Here is a 25,303-nt window from a genome sequence, read left to right on the forward strand (position 1 = left end):
CCAGCCATCTCATCCTCGGGCATAACCAACACCTACCCCAGTTCATTCCACTGGTGAAAATGCCCCTTCATACCACTCACACTCTCTACCAACTGCTAGAAATTTGTATTACCCTTCCTCAAAGTTGTTTTTTTTATTTTGTTGGTCATCCTTTCACAGCTTGTTCCCCAGAGATGCATCCAAATTTTACACCCGTTCATAGATACTTGTCTTGAAGTAGGATGTCAGAGGTTTTACAGTAATGCTCGAGGCATGATATAGAATCAGTGAGAATGTGACAACTGACAGACAAAAAAGTCTTGATAGGTAATGAACTTGTGCTATCCATCCAAACATAATCATAGCAAGTACTTAAGTAATCATTTTGGAAATCTAAAGGGTTGAATCACGGGATCGAAATCCACCTAAGTTCATCCTTGAGATAGTTTCTCACATTGGGCACCATGATACAACCTTATAGTCATATCACCTAAAGCTAAAATAAACTTCTAGTGTGAGAGAAACAATCAGGTCTGTAATCAAGCCAAAAATGCATGTGAGTAAAGATTTGTTCAAGGAAAGAATTGAAGAGGAAACATATTTTAGGAATATTTTTCCTGGGTAATGATATTATTTTCCCAGGTGGAGTAATCCGGTGGTCTTGTGTGAAACATTGTGTGAATTTGAAGACAATTTAGAGTATACCTTTAATTTACATACTTGTTTGTGAGCAAACTGGTCAACTTAGGAATGACATGATGACTAAGTACATTTCCCAGGTGGGGTAATCCATTGCTCTTTTGCGAAACGTCTGGAGTGAAGACAGCTAATGCTCTTCGGATGCCTAATTTAATTAGCTTTCAGTTCACTTTTGAGAAAAGGAAAAGAAGGATCCTGTGTAACTGTAGAAAATACAGTTGGTTATAAAGGCTGATATACAAATGAATTCTATAATCTTGCTATCAGCTGAGAAATTTGGTGTCCACACCATCTTGTTCTTGTTTCAAGTCCATATAATCAGTAGATTAAGCATTTACATATTCAGCAGAAACAAATTGTCTTTAAATGTGCAAGGAAATGTGATCATGAAGCCATGCCTGTCTTTTCATAATTGTGGTTTGTTAGCGTCCCGCCCTAAAGGAATTTTGAATAAAAGGGTGCCTACATAGGGGAAGGTAATCAGGATTGATCCAAGCTGCATATTTTGAATCAACTGGGGCAATGAAGAAAAAAAATCAAACAATTTTTTTAAAGCAAATTTGATAAAAAATTATCATACTTGTTGGAGGGAAGTTGTTGAATGTCAATAATAATGAATTATCACATTTTACATCAATAGAACTTAGCAATAATCTCTATTTTTATTTGTACTTGGTTTCTAATGTGATAATGCCGATTGCACATTACTGCTAGAAAAAATTAAAATTCATTGCAGCATAGATTATAATAGGCAGTGATTGTAAAAAGATGGTACACATATGCTTGGCAAGGCACGATTGTTGAATGTGTATTTAGAAAAAAAGCATTACACATCTTATACATGTCATAATTTAACCATAAGTATCACTCTCTTATAATTTTCGACAGTATAATTTTTTTTTATGTGTGAATCCTCTCTTAGCAAGCACCTCGCACAGCGAGTAATTTGCATAATGAGCAAAAATATTGGTCCCCAAAATGGCTCGCTTAAAAAGCAACTTTTTGCATAACAAGTGACCAAGAGAAGGGAATTCCCGGATTCATTGTTAGCCTGCTACTGAAGTTTGTCTCTAGCACTCATTCTGCTAGCATCTTTGCGTCGCTAGTGTTCTCACATTTTTCCAAACTTTTGTTCTAACATATTAATTGTGATTTTTTGTGCAAAGTTTCATCAAATATTGTGCATAGTTTTAAAATTTACCCCAAAGACAAATTCGTAATAAGAAAGCCATAGTAAAATAAAAAATAATAATATAAATGGAAAGTATAATAATCAAAAATTGGGAACAAGGTGTGAGCATAGCTGATCTAGTACGCATTTCAACAATCGGTTGACATCAACAATTGGCATTTTCTTCAAGAGCACAGACAAAACTAAGGCAATAGATGCTTCAAATAGAGTGACGAGTACCTACTTAACGGTTATGTATTCTCAATCATGTTGAAAGGTTGCTCCTCATATGCATAAAAATTAACCAACCTAAAACAGTTGCAATTGAACACCATTAACAAGAATATAACTTTTGAGAAGGGGAAACTGATTTTTGCCGACATTGTTAGTAATATATCAATCATTTATGGTTGAGCAAGTATATAAAGGGATCCATGCATGGTTCTAGAAGTTAACAAGAAGAACCATCATCCAGTGCATTGTGTGGCATGGTGAAGTAGCAACAATTATAATTGATAACAAATGTGAGCTTTAAACTTAAAATATTTAGTTTTTTAAGTATGATGAGCATATTTATTTGAGCGAATGATTAGATGAGTGTATTTTATTATTTATAATGAAATTTATTTCTAATGGAAACATGGAAAAAATTTGGGTCATGAGAATTTTTACTAAGTAATAATTTTCAGTGAGGTAATTTCAGTTAGCAGGTTAATTCAATCAAATGTGATTATTCTTATAGTGTTTCTCTTTGTAAACTCATGTATAAATATTAATATTAATGCATAATTCACAGGTGAGACCCAGGTGGCCAACTTCACATTTAATGGGCATTGATGCCAGGTAACAGGTATTAAAATGAATGATTGTCATAAGCCAAAGAATGATTGTCATAAGCTAAAGAATGATTATGTTGGGTATGTTTTCCATGATCTCTTGATTTTAGGACTGGTTTTAGCATGTCGATTCTTTCTATGAAAATGGAGGAGGTAATAATTTTGATGTAGCTTTGAGTTCAATGCACTAGTCCTTGATGTGTCACCCTTTAATTGAGCATAACTTTAAAGAATTAGGTATTTTGCACATCTAACAAGCATAATTCAGCTTGGTGATGATAGAGATTCTCATTTATTGGTGACCCCCAAATGAGAAAGAGTTGTCCAAAGCTTAAAATGGAGGAGATTATAAACTCAGCTGTGTTCCTGGTTTAAAGGGGGTAGAAGCAGATTGTTGTAAGAACCTAGGCCTTTAGTTTATCATACTGTCTCATGAACACAATATGGTGCTTATTAGTTAAAAACTGTCAATGGTGGAATTGAAACTATTGGAAGCCTTTTAAAGGTGAAAATATTACAAGAAAACATTTGATCATTCATGATGCCATGTCATGCTTTTCAAGTAAATCCCTCTGAGAGGTGGGACCTGGGAGACCCTGATAAATAATTTGACATATTCAGCATTTCATTCATAGAAATCACATAACATTCGATCTATGAAAGCCAAAAAGAAAACGTCAAACAGTTTTGTTTTTAGTTTATTTCATTTGTGCTATAAACCATTCAAGACCCAATAGTACCTCTTTTTTTCTTGTCTGTTGGCTTATGATTGAAAATGATTTTAGCAGCCTATATCTTGATCTATCTTTTCTATTATAATTATTTTAAGCACAAATGGTAATGTTCATTTTCTGAGCTATCCCTAAAAAAAAAATCTGTGTACCCAGTAAATATTAAGGTATCCCTTTCGATTCTGCCTCTTATGTGAGTAATGGGCAAAAAAATTGCAAAGCACATAGTTTCAAGGTTTGCCTCCCCAAAATTCTTGTTTCTGAATCCTCCAATGGTTTTCCAGTTTCCATTTAGATATGTACACAAATGGGCTCTAAATTGAGGTCGAATTATTAAGTAGGTAGGTATACAGTTTATGCCTGCCTCAGACTATCTCTAAGCTGATTAATTGATTTCTGAACACCATCAATTATTTCTCAAATTCTGCATTTTTGCAATCACACAAATTAGTTCTAACTTTTTCATATTTCTTTTGTAAATAATCAACAGAAAAACTTTGGTCACGCACAGAAATACAGCTTTTGTCAATGGTAGGGTTAATCTATTCTAATCTGACACATTCAGTCAAGGAATAATAATAAAATATTACTCATGATAAGGATTCATGGGTAAACATTCAAAATGATGAAACCAGCCTCAATACCAAAACAGCTCATTTCATTTTAAAATTTCAGATATACCTCTAATCCTGACAAAAAATTACATGCCCCAAGTATGAGTAATGGCATCCAGAGTGCCACTGTAAAATAACTCTGTGTGCCTAAAGTCATTGGCCATTACCTTCTAGATTGATGAATGGTCTTCACAGTGAGTTATGAATTTATTAACTTTATTATTTATATAAAATATTGCCTATCAGTGATCAATTTTTGGCGCAAGCTAAACCTTTTATTTTGACCAAGAATTAACTTTTCAATGTAAATTTTTAGTCTTGTTGATTATAATGAAGATTAATTAGCGTGAGTGATCCTTTATTTTGGTCACACCATGACAATAATATTTCCACTATTACTTTGAAAACTACTCCTGAATATTTGCTTATGACAGCTTCGTTTGAAATTGGGAGATACAAAAAACGAGTAAAATGGTTCCTGGTCATAATACCTCCAAAATTACCATAATGAAGGCATTAAATATTTTTAGAGTTGACTACAGAATAGTTATTCATATATTTTATGCAGTAAAAATCATATAGAGTGGAATTTCAACTTTTGAGAGTTAAAACTCCCTCTATTTTTTTTAATTTTCAATTCAATTCTAATATCTTGGGCATTCTCTAAATCCCATTATAAATTATCTGCCAGTGAGAATTGACATAAGGCATGATAAAGTCAAAAAATGTCCATACCTATTACATATGGGCTGAATACTTAATTTGAATGATTATTCCAATTAATTAGGAAGTAGGTAACAGGAATGTGCATAAGGAAAATTATTTTTTCAAATAATGATTTAAAGCAAGCTTTACATGCCAGTAATTCATTATGTACCCATAATTTGGTTACTTTCATTTAATTAACCATCAGTGTTCATCATATCTTATCATTTTTCTTCACCCTGAAATATTTCTTAGCTTAATAATGCCAAATATGTATACTGCCTTCAGTAAATGAATTCAGCTCAAAACCTGCTCATTCATGAAACAAAAAGCGTTTGCTAATTTTTGAGTCTCTTGAACAGTTAAATCATCAAATACTTTTTAGTTTTAACAGGTTAAAGTACTTTTAGGTACCTAGGTAGAATAAGCAGGTACTATAATAATACATATATATGTATATATACCTATTTGTCATGAGTTTATTGCTAGTTGTTTATAAAAATACAATCGTAAGCAATGGAGAAACATTTTTTACAAAAGACCCAAGCATAGCTGAAATAGTTCACAATTTAAGTATTTTTTGCCATTAAAATACCTACATGACTGGGGTTTTTTTCAATTTCATACAAATAGTCATACCCTTTTCTGTTACTCCACTGTGAAACTCTGATTGAAAGACTCCGTTCTTTCTGCCATTCTTGATTCTTGATTTCTGTAAGCATGAAACATTAAAATACCTTCATACCCATTTTCCAATATGTGAATGTTGAAAATGCTTAAAAAGAAGAAATATGAAGTTTCATTTGGAGCTAAAATTGCTCTATTTTGACACATTTTTACATTCCCTTTTAGATTTTGTTTAAGGAGGAAGATTGAATGTATACCTATCAGTGGCATGCATTCTAACTAAGAAAGTGAAGATTCACTTTGCTCATTTGAATGAAGGAATTACTGCCATATGAATATTTATAAAAGTCGTACATGGTATTACAAAGCAGCAACCACAGCTGTATAGGGCTAGAATCAAATAATCTGTGCTCTACACTGACTGTGGGGCCTATTTCCAACTTTAAAGAATGTCAAAAATTTAAGTAACTACAAGAAAATATGGCCCACCTGATAGTTGCCTTGCCACAGAGCTCTCCAGTTGCCAATATCAGTGAACAATATTCTGATTGGTGATACCCAATTGATGCATGCACTTCTAGGAATATGTGATAAGTATTTATGCATCAATGAGACTAGGTGTGAAGCCACTAAGCTGAAGTCACAATTGTTTTTGTAAATTTATTTTAAACTGTATGCCAGTCAAGAGAATGAAATATAAAAACTGTACTATGAAAACTATCTCCCTGAAAATTTTGGGACTATGTAAGCCATTTCCCATGAAATCTTTTATTGAGTATTTAGAAATGAAAATATGTGTATTATACATCCTGCAGTCTACTATTGCAAAACAAAATTTTTCAGATCAGTGGAAAATATTAGTTTGATGTAAAACTTGTGATTTCTGGTAAATGTACATGCACTTACCTGTATAATGCCTTCATTTTATCAGGTACTACTTTCATGTAGATCACAAATTTCTTGGTTTATTGCTCATTTATCCAAAGTAAAATATTGTATTTTTCCTATTCATGTAGGTAATTATGTGTCTTGTGTAATATAACCAAATTTTCATGAAAGCATTGAAAACCAGATATTTGACTCTGGTATAGTCCAAAAGTGTCGCTTCTCTCTAGTCAGTGATTTTTTTGCTCTTGTTGTCCACAGTATGTTTCAGATGTGATGGAGAAATGGCATGCCTTAGGAGGGTCAATGGATTGTCATATTACTTTAGGATAATGATGGGTCAATGGCAAGAGAAACATTTGTCAGGGTTACCTGTGGAGCAAAAATGGGAATTTTTAAATTCCTCGGTAAAGCGGCTGAAAACGCATCTGACCCCAGTAGTAGTAGTTTTGAGGGGAGGCGACCGACAGCTAAGGTCATTTGCGCCATAGGGGAAGGACAGGAAAGGATGAAGGGTGGAGAGAAACCCGGCGTCGGCATTAGCCTACTCTTTACGAAAGGCGCCAAGGGGTCCGCGGCTTAACGTCCCATCCGACGGACGGCGTACTCACTCAAAGTGCCCTCCACAAAGCACCTCAAGTAGGGATCGAGATACCTCTGAAAAATATTCAACACCGCCGGGATTTGAACCCGCGCCCTCAGGGTGGGAAGCCAGTACGTTAGCCCCCGCACCATCTCGATCCCCCCCTCTGACCCCAGTGGGGCGACCATTGAGTGATGGTGTCACGTTTAAAACAATATCGAGGAAGGCAACAGGAAACCACCTCACTTATCATTCCCAAGAATATAATAATGGATGGAATGGAGAATGTGAGCCCTGGTAACTACAGGACTCAGCCCAATCAGCCGTGTGTCGTGCACGGCAGCGGGAGAGGCAAGGCTTCCACGGTCATCATCTCATGAAACCCTTGCAAAAGAAAACTGATTGCAGTAGGACAGAAGGCAGGAAAGAAGAAGACCAATTTAGTCAGAATAAGAACTTGCAATGTCAGGACAATGTTGAGAACAGGAAAATTAGAGGATATTAAGCGAGAGATACAAAGAGGAAATATAAATATTTTAGGTTTAACTGAGGTGGGTTGGAAGGATAGCAGGGATTACTGGAGTGATAGTTATAGAATAATATACTGCGGGGGGGAAGAAAGCTAATGAGGGGTTGCCATAATATTGAATAAAGAGGTAGGAAGAAGCATAGTCAACATAAAGCAGGTAATGGATAGAATATTTCTAGCAAAGAAAAAGCAGAACTGACGAACTTGGTCATTGTTCCGGTAAACATGCTGCTGAGCTATCATAAAGAGGAAGAAGTTGATAGGATATACGATCAGTTAGAGGACATAATCACATGTGTTCCCGAAGGGAAACATTTGATAGTGATGGGGGACTGGAATGCAATGGTAGGTGAAGGAAGAGATGGTAATGAGGTGGGGGACTACGGTTTAGGCACAAGGAATGATGGCGGGTAGAAAGCAGTTGAGTTCTGCAGGAGACAGGGGTTAGTCATCACCAACACTTGGTTTAGACACCACAAAAGATGCAGGTATTCATGGATAATGCCAGATGACTCAGAAAGGTATCAGCTAGATTATATCCTGGTTAGACACAGGGTTAGGAACAGTGTGATAAATTCGCACAGCTTCCCGGGAGCGGATGCGGACTCTGACCACAATTTAGTTGTTATGAAATGTAGCGTCCGTTTCAAAAAGATAAGGCAGGGGCGGCGAGTTAGAAAATGGAACGTACAAGCATTAAATGAATTAACAAGGAAGGAGTACCAGCAGGCTTTAGAGAAAATCATGGAGGATGGTAAAGAGCTGAGTACTATAGAATAAAAATGGCAATGTATTAAGAAAGGGTTGTCTAAAGCCGCAAAAGACACTATTGGAACCGTTAAAATGAAAAGGACAAGGAAACCATGGATCACGGATGAGATCGTTACAAAGATAGATGAGAGAAAAAATGGAAGAATGTAGACATAGAGTTAGTCAAAATTGAGAACAAAGAGTTAAATAATAATTTGAGACGGGCAACAAATAAAGCAAAAGAAGCATGGTGGAAGACGCAGTGCGAGGATATGGAAAGTCTGCAGAGGAAGGGTGAAATCGGTGCGCTGTACAGCAAAGTTAAATCGTTATCCGGAAGTAAGAATGGCAGATCTGTGCTAATAGTTAGAGATAAGGCAGATAAGATAATAGTTGACACAGAAAAGATCCAAGAGAGATGGAAGGAATATATAGAAGAACTGTATGGTAAAGAGCTTAGACCAACAAAGTTAGACATTGAAAAGGAACATGACGTAGAAGAAGATAGCTTAGGTCCAGGCATACTGGACAATGAGATAGAAAGGGCACTTAGGGAGATGAAACTAAATAAGGCTGTGGGGGTAGACAACATTCCTGCGGAACTTCTTAAAGATTTTGGAAAATATGGGAGGAAGAGACTATATTGACTGATTCATAGTATCCATGGGGAAGGAATCTGGCTGGAAGACTGTAAGATCAGAGTTAATTGCTATTGCAAAAAAGATAAAGGCTATATGATGTGAGGACTACAGAACAATAAATTTGATATCCCACGTAAATAAAGTGGTCTCAGGATCATCAACAAAAGGATGGAGAGCAAGGCAAATGATTACTTAGGGGATTATCAGTTTGGGTTTAGGAAGGGGAGAGGTACGCGTGATGCCAATGCAGTAGTGAGATTATCAATCGAGAGGAATATAGAATACAACCAGGAGGTATTTGTCTGTTTCGTAGATTTCGAAAAAGCGTTTGAAAGAGTGAATTTGGAAAAATTAATGAGTAAATTGCAGAAAATAGGAATAGATTGGAGGGAAAGGAGGCTAATCCGCCACCTGTACATGTCTCAGACTGCACAGGTGCGAGTGAGGAACGGGGAGTCCAGATGGGCAGTGTTAGGAAGAGGTGTAAGGCATGGTTGCCCATTATCACCGTTGCTGTTCAACCTGTATGCTGAGGAAATAATTAAAGAGGCATGGGAAGAACTGGAGGTAGGAATGAAAGTGGGCAGGGAATTCGTAAAATCAGTTAGGTTTGCTGATGACTGAGCTTTAGTTTGTCAGTCAGCCAAGGGCTTGCAAGCATTGCTGAGTGAATTGGAAATTCAGTGCGACAGGTATGGGATGAGAATCAATGTTAATAAAACAAAGGTTATGCGATTTTCTAGAAAGAAAAAGGCTAAGCTTGACATTAAAATAGGAGGGCAAAAACTAGAGCAGGTAGAACGGTTTGCGTATCTCGGTAGTGTTTTGGACCAACACGGTCAAAGTAGTAGGGACGTAAGGAGAAGAATTGCGCTAGGCAAAGAGGCTTTCACAAGGAGGAGGGAGTTGATGACAGGGACTTTGAGTCGGGATGTTAAGAAAAGACTCGTAAAAACTTTGATATTGAGCGTAGCTATGTACGGCGCAGAACGTGGTCATTGAAGCAGGAGGATAGACGTAGACTGGAGGCTTTTGAAATGTGGGTGTGGAGAAGAATAGAGAAGGTGAAATGGACAGAGAAGAAAACAAATGAGGAAGTACTTGGTATGGTGGACGAAGAGGGGGGGTTTGTTGGGAGCAATCCTATGGAGGCAGAAAAAGTGGATGGAGGGGGTATTGACCGGCAGGGGGATGTTGAAGACTGTGATAGAGGGAAGAATGTTAGGCAAACGAGGACAGGGCAGGAACAGTATAGGGATGTTGGATGGGATGAAGGGAGGAAGGAAGTACACAGAGATGAAGAGGGACTTGATGTAGCATAGGTTGCTGGATTGTGTTTTGTTAGGAGTCTCAAAATATTCATTTGGTAGTTGTGTCCATGCAAAACCTACCTTAACCAGTAGATTACTTAATAATAAAATAATAATAATTTTAAAATTTATGCATTAAATCCACAAGTGCGATAAATTTTTATCTAATAATAATATTTTCTACTGAACTGAAAAATTCTGTTTGTGATATCTGACTGTCGTGTTGTATTTTCACGGCATGTGTAAGTATTCAACAAAAGTCTGCATGGAAATTGTTTTGGTAATAGAAGTCTAATTTCCGGGCAGATTTTTTGCAGTTCACTCTTAAATAATCATCCTCATAGTTTGAATGACATAGTAAAATAAATATAAAGAAAATGCATGCAATTTCAGATCACGAACTTCATCCTAAGTTTCACGCTGGAGTTTACCAAGTGCCTTCTTATCTTGATTTGCTCGAGAACATCCATTTTTAACTCTCTAAGATGGATGTTAAATACTATATTGGATGTGTAATTTTAGTTTTGGGAAAAATTGCTATTGTGGTTGTATTTTATGGGCTGCTTTGTAAAAAGAGAGTAGGAATTTGTGATGCATCTTCAAATCTGTGTTTAAGTACAAAATATTTTAATATGGATATAAATCCTTCCACAAAGTGAAGCCTGAAGATCTAGAATATAAACTTGTTGAATTTAGTCGAAGAAGAGTGGTTAGCATAGTTCTACAATGAAAAGAAATTTGCAGTGAAAGAAGTGACTTTTTAATTCCACACATGCTTTATTTGAAAAATGACCTAAGTGATCATTAGGTGATGATAACGTACAGCATTGAAACTTAGGTCATTTTTTAAATAAAGTGTGCGTGGAATTACAAAGTTACTTTTTTCATGTCAATATGGAGTGCAAATTCCATAAAGTTACGCCTGAGACAGCAATTCAAAGGAGAATATTGGGGAACAGTGCCAGATTCAGTTTTACAGTAAAAGGCATAATTCTTATATAGGTTATACGAAAATTCATGTCTAGAAAGTTTTGCTACCTCTGGCAATGAATCTTCACAAAAACATAATAGCATACCAGGCATATTTAATGGCAACATGCATTTACTTTTAGTTGATTCCAGAAAAAACTTCATGTTATGAAATCTTAAATTGATCTTTATAGTGGTAGGGTTTAAAAAAAATACATTTTTACAATAAATAAACCTAACTATCAACAAATTGAGTAGCTTCAGGCGTGATGTGGTGGAAGTCGAACATAATTACTAACTGATCGAAGCACTTTTCCACTTGAAAAATTTTATTTTACGACCAGGTTTGGATGTATTACACCTGATGATAATGTATCACCTGATGATGATGTAATACATCGAAACCCGGTCGTAAAATAAAATTTTTCAAGTGGAAAAGTGCTTCAATCAGTTATTCACTAACTATCAACGATTCAATGCTACCACCAATAGACTGCTTTCTTTATACAATTGTTGAAATGGTGAGTGTCATCAGAGGAGGGAAAGGAACGATTCCCCTTAAAATATGTATTGCTTTCAAACTTCAGATACCATGTGAATTATTCCATTACTCTAGCCATTTAAATCCTTTTGGATATGTGCTGTCTCTTAATTGCAACCTGCTACTACAGACACATACACCACGGATTTAAATATGAACATTCAAGACTAAATGAAACTTCCAAAAGTTAATGCTAGTTCTAATTAATTATCATTGGCATGCTCACAACAGTATTAATTATAACTTACATTGTCCAAATACTTTGTCTTCCTTTGAAAGTCCATGTTTTATCCAACTGAGAATTACCAGGGAAACATAAAGACATTTCTTTAGGCACAGCCAGGACGAGTGAACAAAATCCTCCAAGCATGGTCAGGCTCCCAAAAGCAGTCAATGATATTTGTTTTCCATAAATTGCCTGCAAGATAAGATGTAATATGGGTAAAAAAATTCCACAGAAAGGAATGTGGCTGTTTTACATTGCTTTTAATAGTAAAATGCCTTCAAAACTGGAGTTTTAAAACTGATTTTGCCAGATGTAATAGCATTTATGGGGATTAAGTTTCTGAAGAAATAATTCATAAAATAAGGTAAAATGTGGACAAAACTTGTCCTTCATATGCTGGTCATTTAATTCACCACTTTGATCCCACACTTGTTATAGCTGTATCTCCAGTAAAACTAATTATGCACTTATATGTTTGCTTTTGTACTCTGGTCATTTCATTATCTTAGCTATGTCAAAGTAGATAAAGCTGAACACCTACAGGCTGCTCAGAGATTTCTTCAATGTTAAAAAAATCATTGATTGAAATCAATAGATAATGAACAGCAAGGCTACCTTTATAAGAACTAATGTAAAATATGAAACCATTATCAAAGCTTATCAAGAGAAAAAATACTTTGGTTATTCCCATTTCAATTTAAAATAATTATTATTTCACACATTATTTGATAATCAGTTGTAGCCACCTATTTTTACTTACACTTATAATTAAAAGTTTTCACTGAATACAATCTTCATTAGGTTAATGTAATCTACCAAAACATCAAAAATGAAGTGATAATACATATTTTTAGGGAAGGGGACTAAGCTAATTCTCTTTATACCAACCAAATATCCAATGAATGGTGCAGATAGCAAGCAAATTCGTGCAAAAGTGACTGATGACAAAGAAGTCATTTTTTGGTGGTCAGGAGAAGTGGTTGATACTATTTCTGCAGAAGACACTTGAAGGAGTGTTAGTGAACAGGCTACAGCAATTCTGCCTATCATTGCTAATGCAAGAAGTGCCCACTGATGCCACCAGTTGAAGCCAATTGGTTGTAATTTGCCTTCCACTGTGTCTAAAAAACAAGAAAAATTTTATTATTTATTCATTAAATATAGCAACATGACAGTAAATGTGGTCATAAGCATAGGGAAGTGATAGAGACATATTGGAGTTAAAAATTGCTGTTTTCATCTCCATTCAGATCTACTTTCATTTCTAGGATTAATTCATAGTTCCATGGGTAAAATTATTCCAGAGTATGCTTTTCCCTATATTTTTTATTTATATGTGACAATATAGCCAAGCTACAGTTACATAAAGACCATGTGTGTTAGATTGTTGATTTGGGGGGGGCTTTGTCGGGAGCTCTGGGCACTTAAACCTCTTGACTCATTGTGCCAACTCATGTTAACCTGCCTGCTACATGCCATTACCACTGAGGACAGGAGCAATACAGAAATGGTATGGAGGCCATCCATCCAACCCCACCCAAGCCCAGAATTGCTTAATTTTGGTGATCTAACAAGAACCAGTGTGACCAAATGGCAAGGCCTTTACCTAGACCATGTATGTTACTAGGTCACTGTGCAGGTTGTGCCACCATTTGTGTCTTGGTTTCTGCATTGGATATAATACCCATTGGACTCAATTTTTATCTGAGTATTTCAAGAGGCAAGGGAATAAGTTAGAGGAAGGGAGGCCAAAGGTATATGTTAGAATAACTGACTTTGAAAATGATTGCCTATGAATCAAAATGAGAATGAAACTTACACCAATAATTCACCATTAAGTTAAAATAATTCAAGCTGAAAAATAGTTTAAGATAGTCACTTACCAAGGAACAGTGTCCATGAGAAGATGCAGCTAATTCCGCCAGTCAATAATATTATGCCTAAATAATGCCACTTATGTTTCCCAGCAAATAGTATTAGCAGAGCTCCAAGAATAACTCCAACAATTTCAGCTAAGCCTGCATAATAGTTGTTGAAGGAAAGATAATGTTTTCAATTTTAATCATTATGGATACAAAAAATACACATTTCTAAAAAAATGTGATAGAACAAAAGAGATTATAGCAAGCTAAATATTTTAAAATCATTTAGACCAATGTATTCCTTAATATGTTATGCATCGTACAAAAGTACCATGGTTGAAATTTTAAAAATAGAAAACATTTTCCAGGTGACACATCCCAAAAATATTTTTGCCATGTATACTATTTCAATTCCCTAAAATACCTTAACATCTATTGAAACAATTTTAATGATGCAGAAATTAATGAAACAAAATCTCAAAAATTATCCACAAGTAGACCCTGATACTTCTGAAGAAGCATATTACATTCACATGTTTACACAATGCATTAAAAAATTAAGTCAGTGATAGCATATGTACTTCTTGGGTATGCTTTGGGGAAATTAAACTCATGATCAAACTATTATTTAATACCTTGATTCTAGGTTGTAGTTTACAGCATGAGGGACCCCATGTAGAAACAGACAGAAAAAGCAATCACTCTGAGATTAACATGCAATTACATGTGGTTTCCACACCATGGACAACTATAATCATTTCACCTTTTGGTGGTTCCTTAAAGGGTTAGTGCTTTGGTGGTTCCTTAAATGCCACTGTCAGCTGACAAACTTACAAATTGGTTCACAGGGAAACTAAATGACACAAGGGACCAGTCTAAATTATTCATATCGTAGTATCATGAAAAGCATTAATAACATTCAAATGGTCAAAGTTTAGGAATGCCCGTCGAAAATGACCAGTCTAAACATTGATTTTGTCAATTATCTAAGAAAAAGTAGTGCTGATAAAAGCATGAGCACACCTTAATTTATTTTCATTTATGTGTAGTTCCATCATCTATTTGTAGAGGAATTGAAAGTAAGGTCAATTAGATACTGGTGTCATGCCAAAGAGTTACCATTCCCTCCCCCTCCACATAAAAGTTCTAAATCTACCCACTCTCAGAGTCTAATAATTGAAACTATCTTTGTAAATCCACCTAAAATAAGTTGACAATCAATATCCTAAGCTCATCTGGTCTAAATTGCTGACAACTGGAAGAATAATGTGTAGCATTAAGTTAAGCAACAAAAGAATGAAAAATTGAGCCATACCTGCTATGACAATGTTAAGGAAAAGATTGCTGCCAAGATTTTTCACATTTAGCAATGCACCATAGTATGTCACTATAGTTGTAGCCCATAATAAATGCAATGCTATCATTTTGCAAAATCCTTGTCCTTTAAATAGTCCAAACCAGATGAGCCATTTGGATGTTTTCCCACGTTTTCTTAGAGATAGTGAGGAAAGAGGTTATATTTTATTAATGTGTGACAACACCGCTATCACTTAATTATATGAAATCTATTTATTCTTAATTCTGAATATTCATTTATAATTAAGTGCAGTCAATTAGCCTGATTAAAAATTATTTAATTTATTATTATATTTCCTTATGTTAATTCTTGTATAATTGGTATGTATGTACCACAAAAATTATCAAAGTAATGAAATACCTATTATGAAAGTGAAGCAGATCTTGGAAGTACCACACATACTTTTTATTAATTATTATTCATTTATGATTAATTCCTTTTCACATAAATGTTATTATTAAATAGTGGTAGGTATTTAATAACTAAAAACACTTAAAAATGCAAATGTATACATTTGCATGACTATTTTTGCTACTTATTATTCCATAGTTATCACCGAGAGGGCAACAATCACACATCATATCTGTTTGCATACATTTTATCTGGATTTCCAAATATCTAGACCCATAGAGAATGCAGAAATACTTTGACATAATTCAACATCAGGTTGCCAATATGGTAGGCAACAGCAGTTTGCTTTATGAATGTTTTCAAATCACTATTTCAAATTTTATTCCAATATTTTAAAAGAAAGGAGCACATTTGGTTCAAATCAATTTTTTTTGCAGAATTTAAGTTTACAAGTAGACTAAATAACTTGTCTTACCTTTTGAACTGAAGGGCAAAATAATATCTTTAAATTATTGTGGGGTTTTTATAAACATAGCTAAACATAAGTGAAAGGAATTATTTGAAAAATCTTTGTTTGATTCTCTTCTGCTCATTTCATATTAGTTTTTATTTGTGTGAGGGAAATTAAATATAATGATAATTAAGTCTAAGATATATCTGAATAGTTAGATTGCTGTATAATGAAAACATTTGACATGACCGTTGCCTAGCTTTGGAGCTTCCAGATGGATAAAATTAATCATCCCATCTTTTCTGATCATTGATTGGATTAAATAATGCTAGTGTGATTAATGTCCATATATTTCAATACTATATGTCATCTTCCATTTAAATTATGTCGCCACCTCATTTGATAGCAAGACAAATTAAGTAATCCTGTATTGACTTAACCATACTATAGGCAATGTCTTCATTAAAGCAGTAATTAAAAAAGCCCACATTTAGTGTTTTCCTAATTAATGGCCTATCTCAGTCTTCAATGTTATTGCTCTTTTTTTTCTTTTTATAACGTGACTCTTTGAAATCTTGTCCTCTTATTTGGTGTTTTACCTTTAATTTCTTTGTTTATTCCTTCACATAAGATATCAATTCATTCTTCCTTGACCTTCTTTGATCTTCTTGGATCTTTGTCCATGAGTTGGTTGACATCATAAATTCTATTATTAAAACAAGAGGTAAGTTGACCCGGACAATCCAATGAGTATGACATTAAATACACCCATTGGTCAGAAGCTCAAATTTTAAAGCAATCACCCAGGGTGATAAAATCCATTGAGCTGATAGTTTCAATTTTTGCCATTTTTTTAATATAATAAAAATTTTCTTCTTTCTTCGCACTCAAGATAAATTTCAATTTGATAAACATTTTCAATAGTTCCCAGCTCAACCTTGTGGAAATTCATTTTAATAAAATTAAGAATACAAAGTAACTTTCCACTGTCCTTTATTAGCGTACAACCAGTTTAACACTAATAAAGGACATTGGAAAGATACTTTGTATTCTTAATTTTATTAATATGATAAACATTTTATTTATGACTCTGGAGATGACCAGAACAAGTTTTGGATTAGGGTTTGTATTTAAAACACATTAAAATATGTAGATTAATTACAAATATATATATAGTACACTTACTTTGAGTCACGCCGAACATGTGAAACATGTGATTTGTGATTATGGAAAGATTCTTCTGGTGGAAGTGGTTGGCGATTAACTTCAGCAATTTTTCTTAAAATCTCCTCAGCTTCTTCAAATTGACCATTTTCCATTAGCCACCGAGGAGATTCGGGTAAAAAGCTGTGCATCAAGTTAAATTCCAGTAATCATCATTAATGAATAAAATAATAAAGAGAAATAGGTTAATTATAAACCTATTAATTTTCTCTTAATTTTCAAACTCTATACATTCCCCATTGATTATTCTCATCTAAGATATTTTATACCTGAATTGTAAAATCACAGAAGCATTATGAATACAGTAATATGAAGTATTACTTTTTCATGTAATGAATATTGAAATCATACTCACAAAAAAGCAATCACAAGTATAGCCGCTGTTGGCACTGAAATTGCTACTTGCAATACACGCCATGATGTAGTTCCAAAGAGAAGAGTTAGTCCTGGTAAGCTCATTACTCCAAATGACCAGAACCACTCGTAGAAGGCACAGGTTAAAATTCTGGCCTGCCCCCAAGTTATATCCCTACCTATTTTCCTCATAGAGAATAAATAAATCATCAGGAATCAAAAATTAAGTGGCATCATGGCATTTAACAGTATTAGTTGAAACATGATAACAGTGAAGGTGAAGAAAAAATTTAAATTTTTTTGAACAAACTAATGCAAAAATTATTTAATTTGATAAGTAGGAACAGGAATGATTTGAAGGGGCAGAAATGTGCAATCATGAGACTAAGAAAGACCGATTAACTATTGTATTAAATGTTACTTTTACAGTAGCAATAAACTTAACGGCCACCACCTCCTGATAATACTCAGTAAATTCCCAGAAATGCATGAGATTCATTCCCAATTCTTTTCATTAATGGAGTTCCAATATCTGCTCTTGCTATATTTAATCATCATATCATCTTATTTTCTTAAATATTAGCTTTAGAAAATACTGAATTCAGAAATATTTACATATTTGAATTGATAAATTCCGTCTTCTAAGTGGTTGCCCCTCAGGTTCCTGAGTAGCAATTTAATGCCTTAAATATTGTTAAACAAGTCAGATGATGGAAAGGACCACCAAAGCCACATAATAATCTTGGAAAATCATTACTGCATGTAAAGTAGGAAACGATTTTTGGGGGAAAATATTCCTTTCCAAATTCTGAATATTGTCATTTGCATTAGAAACTTTATCAATCAATTAGTAAAACATATATTATTTTATCTTTCAGCCTAGTTGAAAGACGAGTTTCAAAATGTACAGTTTTTTCATTGCATTCATCATATTTTGCTTGTCTTATGAGAAAGTTGAAGGAATATTGGAAGGACTTTAATTCACTGAGCCAGTGCTTTATGCAGATGAAATATTTTCTTTCCACAATAAAATAATTTGCATGACTATGCATCAAAACCCCTTCATCCACTTTGTTCCTAAAAAATATTCAATTGGGTAGCTGGAATTAGAAGTGTAATTTGAACCCAATATTTATAAAAAAATTGGCATATTACATGATTTTATTTGACAATCCTCATAATTGAAGGATTTAGACAGCGGAATATGCCATGTATATACATTTCAACTTTAGAGGGATCAGTCAGATATCATTGCACAACCCAGCTTCCTGGATTGACTGCCTGGGTGCAGCCCTGGATTGACTGTATTTACCATTAATTAATGTTCACTTAAATTTTTGCTCACATAAATACTGGAAAAAATAATTGATTAAGTAAAATATGTTTAAATGAGCAGTAATGCAAGTGTGCTTACATATCACATATCCTGCAGTAAACATAAGTGCACATCCACAAGCTGCTGTAAATCTAAGTGTGATGTTCATTTCAAGTAAAGGCACAAAAGCTGTTGCTGTGCCAGTGATTATCTGCACTATTGCTCCAAACATCAATATACTTCGTGGCCCCACTCTGTGAATTAAAATCAATGACATGGAGATTAGTATTAAGATATATGGCCCATACAGGAAAATGAATTAAAGCTCTTTAAAATAGCAATTATGATGCCAAGAGTCGAAAGGTTTGAAGACAACTAACTGGAACCTTGGTTAATTAGTTGCTGGGCCATATGAGCAGATCTTTTCATGCTCATCTCAGAATTCACTTGAAAATGATCTCATCTCACCTTGGCAGCAACATTGTGGCGAAGAAACCTCCAGTTAATACTCCAAAGAGATAAAAGAATTGGGACACATTCACCAATATCCGCCTGTTGCAGACAAGATGCCACTAAAATCATTACAAATTAGCCCAAAATTAGACTTAAATACACTTAAATAAGTCTTTTGAATGAAATCAAATAAATGTTAATTATTTTAACATCAAAAAATTTTTTAAATTCAGTAATTTTATTTTGAGAAGCATGACTGTTACATACCTCTGTTACAACTGTTTCATGGAACACTGAATTATTATCATAGCGGAATTCTTGACAAGGTCTAAGAGAGGCAGAATAGCTGATGTTCTTAACATAATCCACCACACTATACTTGTGGTATTTATCATCTTCCACCAATCCTTCAAATCCAATATCATATATTTCACATGGGTTATAATATTTCTTTCCATTTTTCTGAAATGTCAAAAAATGCATCTATTTTTGAAATATTTTCAGGAAAGTAATTAGTATACACTTGTTAAAACTGTGATAGAGGGAAAACGTTTGGCAAGTCAAGTTTGGGAGGAAAAGGATAGGCCTCTTAAATGGAAAGAATAGGGCAGAAAGTATGTGGAATCAAAGACGGATTTATGCCAAGTCCAAGGCAAGATGGGTGGGGTGTCATGCTGTCTTAAATATAGACTGAACACCCCTACATTTTTTAGGTGAAAGTAAGAAATATAGGAGTATTTAGTTTATGCTCATCCAAAGCCTAACTTATACTGCAAAATAATAATGCACCATTAGAATATATTTTTCTGCCACCTGGTAAATTAAAGGCTTACATAAACAGTAATAGGAATGTAATTAAAATTTTAGTAATAGAAAATTTTCTTAAAAAACTTTAGTGAACTTCCATCAAATGATGCAGAGTGTCTACTGGGAATAATTAGGTAAGGTTCACTTTTGTTTGAGATTAATATGCTTCTTCTTTTATACTTTAAAACTTAAAATGTTTGTGTAAACATATAACACCATACGTAATGTCTGGGCCTGTATAGTTTATCAGCATTCAACAGACGGAAGTATTTTATTGCAAAGGAAAATAAGACAACACTAATTTGAGTGGAATGTTATCACACAATTTCATCAGAAAAATATTTGTTCAAAAATAAGAAGAAAGTATCGAGTTTCTGGTTAATTATTAATTCAGTCTCTGCTTTAAGTGTTCACTGCATTTAAAATTATACAGTCTAAATTATTTTATCAATGTCCATTTTGTACACTTTTATGTAAATTTTCTCAAAATCATCTCAGCAAAATGTTAGAAAAACAACTTCACTAGGTAATTAATATACACTTATATGGATATTTTCCTCATTAAGTCTAATAGATGTGATTTTTGTATCGATGCATATATCATCAAAGGTAGCAGTATCTTGTAAATTGCGTGTCTATACCTTTTAGGTGGTCATTAGAGTAGCTACTCTGCATACATCTTCTGAAAACATACGTTTTCTCTTATTTAATGCTTAATTCAGCTCTCCAAAGCCTAATATATTTCAATACCCTTCCTCCATTCCTTCATATTTAAATTCCCTTCCTCACAAAACCTTCTTTGTACAAACTTATCTTCTAGCTGTATAATATTTCTCAATATTTATCCTCTCATTTCACTTCATGATATTTTTAAATTTTTCCTGGCAGAAATTCCCCTTTGTGTTGTTCATTTGAATTCCTCTGTATTCAATTTAACTTTTCCATTTGTCTTCAAATATTCATGATTAAATCATCCAATTTTCATTCAATATACTTCAACCTGTCAGTATTAAACTATTTGGTGATAAATTGCATTTAATGTTAATATTTATTTATAACTTACAATTATAGTATAATCTTCATCATATATGATATACAAAGAATTAAGACAATACAACATACAATTACCGACAATCATTATCATATACCATAGCAATATGATCTTCGTAATATATCATACAATAGTAGTATACATTTCATATCTATTCATGGAATATTCATTCTGGTCCTGCTAAGCCTGGATTGTCAGCAAGTGCCACGTAAACAAAAATGAGAGCTTACAGTGTATGCAATTATAAAGCTACGTATATTGTGTCCCATTTTGTTACATTCTCATTATAATAATTATTATTATTCAGAATACTAATTATTTTGACAGTTTTATTTGATGATGGGGATGACATACTTGAATGAGTAAATCGTTGTCATCCGTTAATCTCATTTAATTAGAAACGTCTACTTTTATCTCCACCTCTAGCTCTTCCCTTGCCTCTTCAACCATTGCCTTATCATATATGTCAATAAGGATGCGAATAATTCCATTTCTATCAACCTGTTTCACTTGGAGATCACTGTTCATTCATTTAAAGTTCATCCTGATTTTCTATCTGGTCCTTATGAATTTTTGATGATGTAGAGGTTCCACATCAAAAAAATCCCCTCTTCTCCATTATTATCTACCGTTAAATTTTCCAAAATATTACCTTTGATTATTTTTCTCTGCTTTGCCAAAATGATGATATGATAATCGTAATTTATCAGTAATGATCAGAATCCCATGCTATGTTTCTGCTAAAAGAAATATTTCTCTATCATATGCCCAAAACCAATGTTTAGGCTTCCAGATAATTTACGAGAAGTGCAAAACCTGCTGTTTAATAGTTTTAATACCAGATTCTACAATTTGTCAATTTTTTTATGTAGGATAAAAATACTATATAGTATGTCTGAATTTCAAGGGTTGTATTTGGGTATTATGTAACTGCAACCAGGCTTAGCATTCCTATCATGCGGGTTGCGTGCATCGAACCCTAGCATTATACGAAGTTTCCGACCTAACAAAGATACAAGAAATTTTTTTTCTGAAATTTTCTGAGTCGGAAACTTTTCAGACCACCCATGTATATGCCTGAGGTACCAAATACGTATTTTGATCGAAATTTATATACTTGTATTTAAACGGATAGAAATAGAATTTTTTCATTCGTAAGCTTGAAAGCAAATAGTGTTATAAAAATAATGAGAAAAGCGTTAAATATCATCTTCTCTGAATATTTCCAAAACGAGCTTACCTCTTCCTTGATTGGATGGCTAATGTTAATCCACACATCCGTTGGCAAATGTGCCAGCGTTTTCGGTTGCTCACACCAGAATTCTGCATCCGGAGCTTTGAAGAGAACTCCCAGCATGTGCCACGCCGACGGAATCTTGACGAGGGCCACCAATAGGAATACTCCAAATTGCCATATCCCAAATTTCGCCGTCACGGAATTTAAGCGATCTTCTAGCGCTGCCATTACCTGTTTAAACATACACCAAAAAAACAATATTTAGACCACTGATAGTCGTCAATTAGAGGCGAACACATAAAATGCCCCGTGCTGTATTCTCACCCATTTTTCCAGGTATTAGAGAAGACTCATTTCGAAAAGATCTTGTATATATACAAGTATATTAAAAGTAAATAATTGATGGCAAGAAAAATTAAAGTACGTTAGTATTTCTGTATCTGCGGGAAATGAGCATTAACTTCCCTCTCTATCACATTAAACAGAGGAAAATGCGTACAGAATGGTATCTTATACGTTACATTCACGCAGGATAGATCAGAACATTAAAGCTCAACTGATGAATTACGCATGATTAATTCCTAATAACCATACCTTCACACGCCGTTAGGTTTAGTATTGGGTGAGCTCTACCGTCACCTGTGAAACCAAACCCGGGTCTATTACGAGCAATCCATGTTTCAGTAAAGGTTACCATATTTTTAAATGGACTCTTACAGTATAATTGAGCATTGAAGTATGAACTGGGAGCGTCCTTGCTGTTACAATGTATTACAATTCACGGGAAAGTGAAACTGCATATACTAAAGCAGCGAATTGCGACTGGAGGGAATACGAGGAGCCTATCATATGAAATTAATTTGCATTGAAAAGAAGGCTGTTATGTTTTCCATGATTTATTCAATTGATGTACCTGGTGCGTGGTGAGTTTATCGTTTAACCGTTAACAGTAGAATACCGTTTAACTATCTCCCACCAATTCCCTACTCCTCATATACTTCGAGCGATATAGTTTACCTTCTGAAGTGCCAACCATGCCCTGCCTTTTCTATTGGAGAGTGTACCACACCCCTGAATATTAGAATCAATAACCACCGGGCCTCATGCAAGAATTCTTCCCTGGTTGAGATGCTCCCAATCCCAATGCACGCCTCCGAACATAACACTCCCTTTGATAAATGCTATAGTGTATTCATTTTAGCATCCCTCCCACCCTCTTACCCTCCACTCAAACTCAAAACAATAGAGCAGGCGTTTATCTGGCTCCTGGATTCCTGGAATTACCCAGGTACTATTAGGCATTAATTACCCCAATCGTCACATATTTTCACCCCCCCTCCGCTCCCAACACTTTCCATATTATTCGCACACTTCTTAAAATTCCTCTCCCAACTCTTCCCCTCGCAAACCTTTCCCCACCTTCCCCTTCTATCCAGCGTCTCCAGCAACTTTTGTTATAACCTTCTCTTCAGTTCCTTCCTTCTCTTCCTTGAGAAAAGTGGCTTGACCACCAACAATTCGAAAATATGTGATTTTCTTTTATATTCTTGTGCGTTTCTAAGTTTTTGTTCGCTAGTGCTAACGTGATACACACACACACACAGACATATATGTATATGTATATATATATATATATATATATATATATATATATATATATATATATATATATATATATATATATATATATTTATATAATATTTTTTTAAGGTAATCTACCGGTTAAGGTAGGTTTTTGGATGGACACAACTACCAAATTAATATTTTGTGTTTCCTAACAAAACACAATCCAGCAACCTAGTCTATATCAGGTCCCTCTTCATCTCTGAGTACTTTCTTCCTCCCTTCATCCCGTCCAACATCCCTATCCTGTTCCTTCCCTTTCCTCGTTTGCCCAACATTCTCCCCTCTATCAGTCTTCAACATCCCACTGCCGGTCAACACCCCCTTCATCCACTTGTCCTGCCTCCATAGGATTTCTCCCAACAAACCCCTCTCTTCGCCCACCATACCAAGAACTTCCTCATTTGTTTTCTTCTCTGTCCATTTTACCTTCTCCATTCTTCTCCACACCCACATTTCAAAAGCCTCCAATCTACGTCTATCCTCCTGCTTCAATGACCACATTTCCGCACCGTACATAGCTACGCTCCATATCAAAGTTTTTAAGAGTCTTTTCTTAACATCCTTACTCAACGTCCCTGTCATCAACTCCCTCCTCCTTGTGAAAGCCTCTTTGCCTAGCGCAATTCTTCTCCTTACGTCCTTACTACTTTGACCGTGTTTGTCCAAAACACTACCGAGATGCGTAAACTGCTCTACCTGCTCTAGTTTTTGCCCTCCTATTTCAATGTTTAGCTTAGCCTTTTTCTGCCGAGAAAATCACATAACCTTTGTTTTATTAATATTGATTCTCATCCCATACCTGTCGCACTGAATTTCCAATTCACTCAGCAATGCTTGCAGCCCCTTGGCTGACTGACACACTAAAGCTTGGTCATCAGCAAACCTAACTGATTTTACGAATTCCCCGCCCACCTTCATTCCTACCTCCAGTTCTTCCCATGCCTCTTTAATCATTTCCTCTGCATACAGGTTGAACTGCAACGGTGATAATGGGCAACCCTGCCTTACACCTCTTCCTAACACTGCCCAACCGGACTCCCCGTTCCCCACTCGCACCTGAGCAGTCTGAGACATGTACAGGTTGCGGATTAGCCTCCTTTCCCTCCAATCTATTCCTATTTTCTGCAATATACTCATTAGTTTTTCCCAATTCACTCTATCAAACGCTTTTTCGAAATCTACGAAACAGGCAAATACCTCCTGGTTGTGTTCTATATTCCTCTCGATTAATAATCTCATTACTGCAATGGCAACACGCGTACCTCTCCCCTTCCTAAACCCAAACTGATCATCCCCTAAGTAATCATTTGCCCTACTCTCTATCCTTTTGTTTATGATCCTGAGAACAACTTTAGCTGCGTGGGATATCAAACTAATTGTCCTATAGTCCTCACAAGACGTGGCCTTTACCTTTTTCGG

General features: G+C 34.9%; 1 protein-coding gene across 1 annotated transcript in view; it reads right to left on the bottom strand.

Annotated features, from left to right (window-relative positions):
• Window positions 1-5,188: 5,188 nt before the first annotated feature.
• LOC139686457 (organic cation transporter-like protein) overlaps window positions 5,189-25,303 on the bottom strand; it is a 31,333-nt gene continuing 11,218 nt past the window's right edge. The window contains exons 2-12 of the mRNA XM_071583646.1: window positions 22,262-22,489; window positions 19,431-19,625; window positions 19,179-19,282; window positions 18,810-18,964; window positions 17,397-17,574; window positions 17,003-17,164; window positions 14,974-15,149; window positions 13,680-13,814; window positions 12,685-12,917; window positions 11,819-11,988; window positions 5,189-5,447 (exon numbers count right to left, since the gene is read on the bottom strand). Of these exons, the coding sequence (XP_071439747.1) occupies window positions 5,384-5,447; window positions 11,819-11,988; window positions 12,685-12,917; window positions 13,680-13,814; window positions 14,974-15,149; window positions 17,003-17,164; window positions 17,397-17,574; window positions 18,810-18,964; window positions 19,179-19,282; window positions 19,431-19,625; window positions 22,262-22,486 (1,797 nt within the window). The 5' untranslated portion in view covers window positions 22,487-22,489 and the 3' untranslated portion in view covers window positions 5,189-5,383. The remainder of the gene's footprint in view (window positions 5,448-11,818; window positions 11,989-12,684; window positions 12,918-13,679; window positions 13,815-14,973; window positions 15,150-17,002; window positions 17,165-17,396; window positions 17,575-18,809; window positions 18,965-19,178; window positions 19,283-19,430; window positions 19,626-22,261; window positions 22,490-25,303) is intronic.

The sequence above is a fragment of the Hetaerina americana genome, unplaced genomic scaffold, assembly GCF_022747635.1.
Source record: "Hetaerina americana unplaced genomic scaffold, ioHetAmer1.1.p SCAF_1, whole genome shotgun sequence".
Taxonomy (NCBI): Eukaryota; Metazoa; Arthropoda; class Insecta; order Odonata; family Calopterygidae; genus Hetaerina; species Hetaerina americana.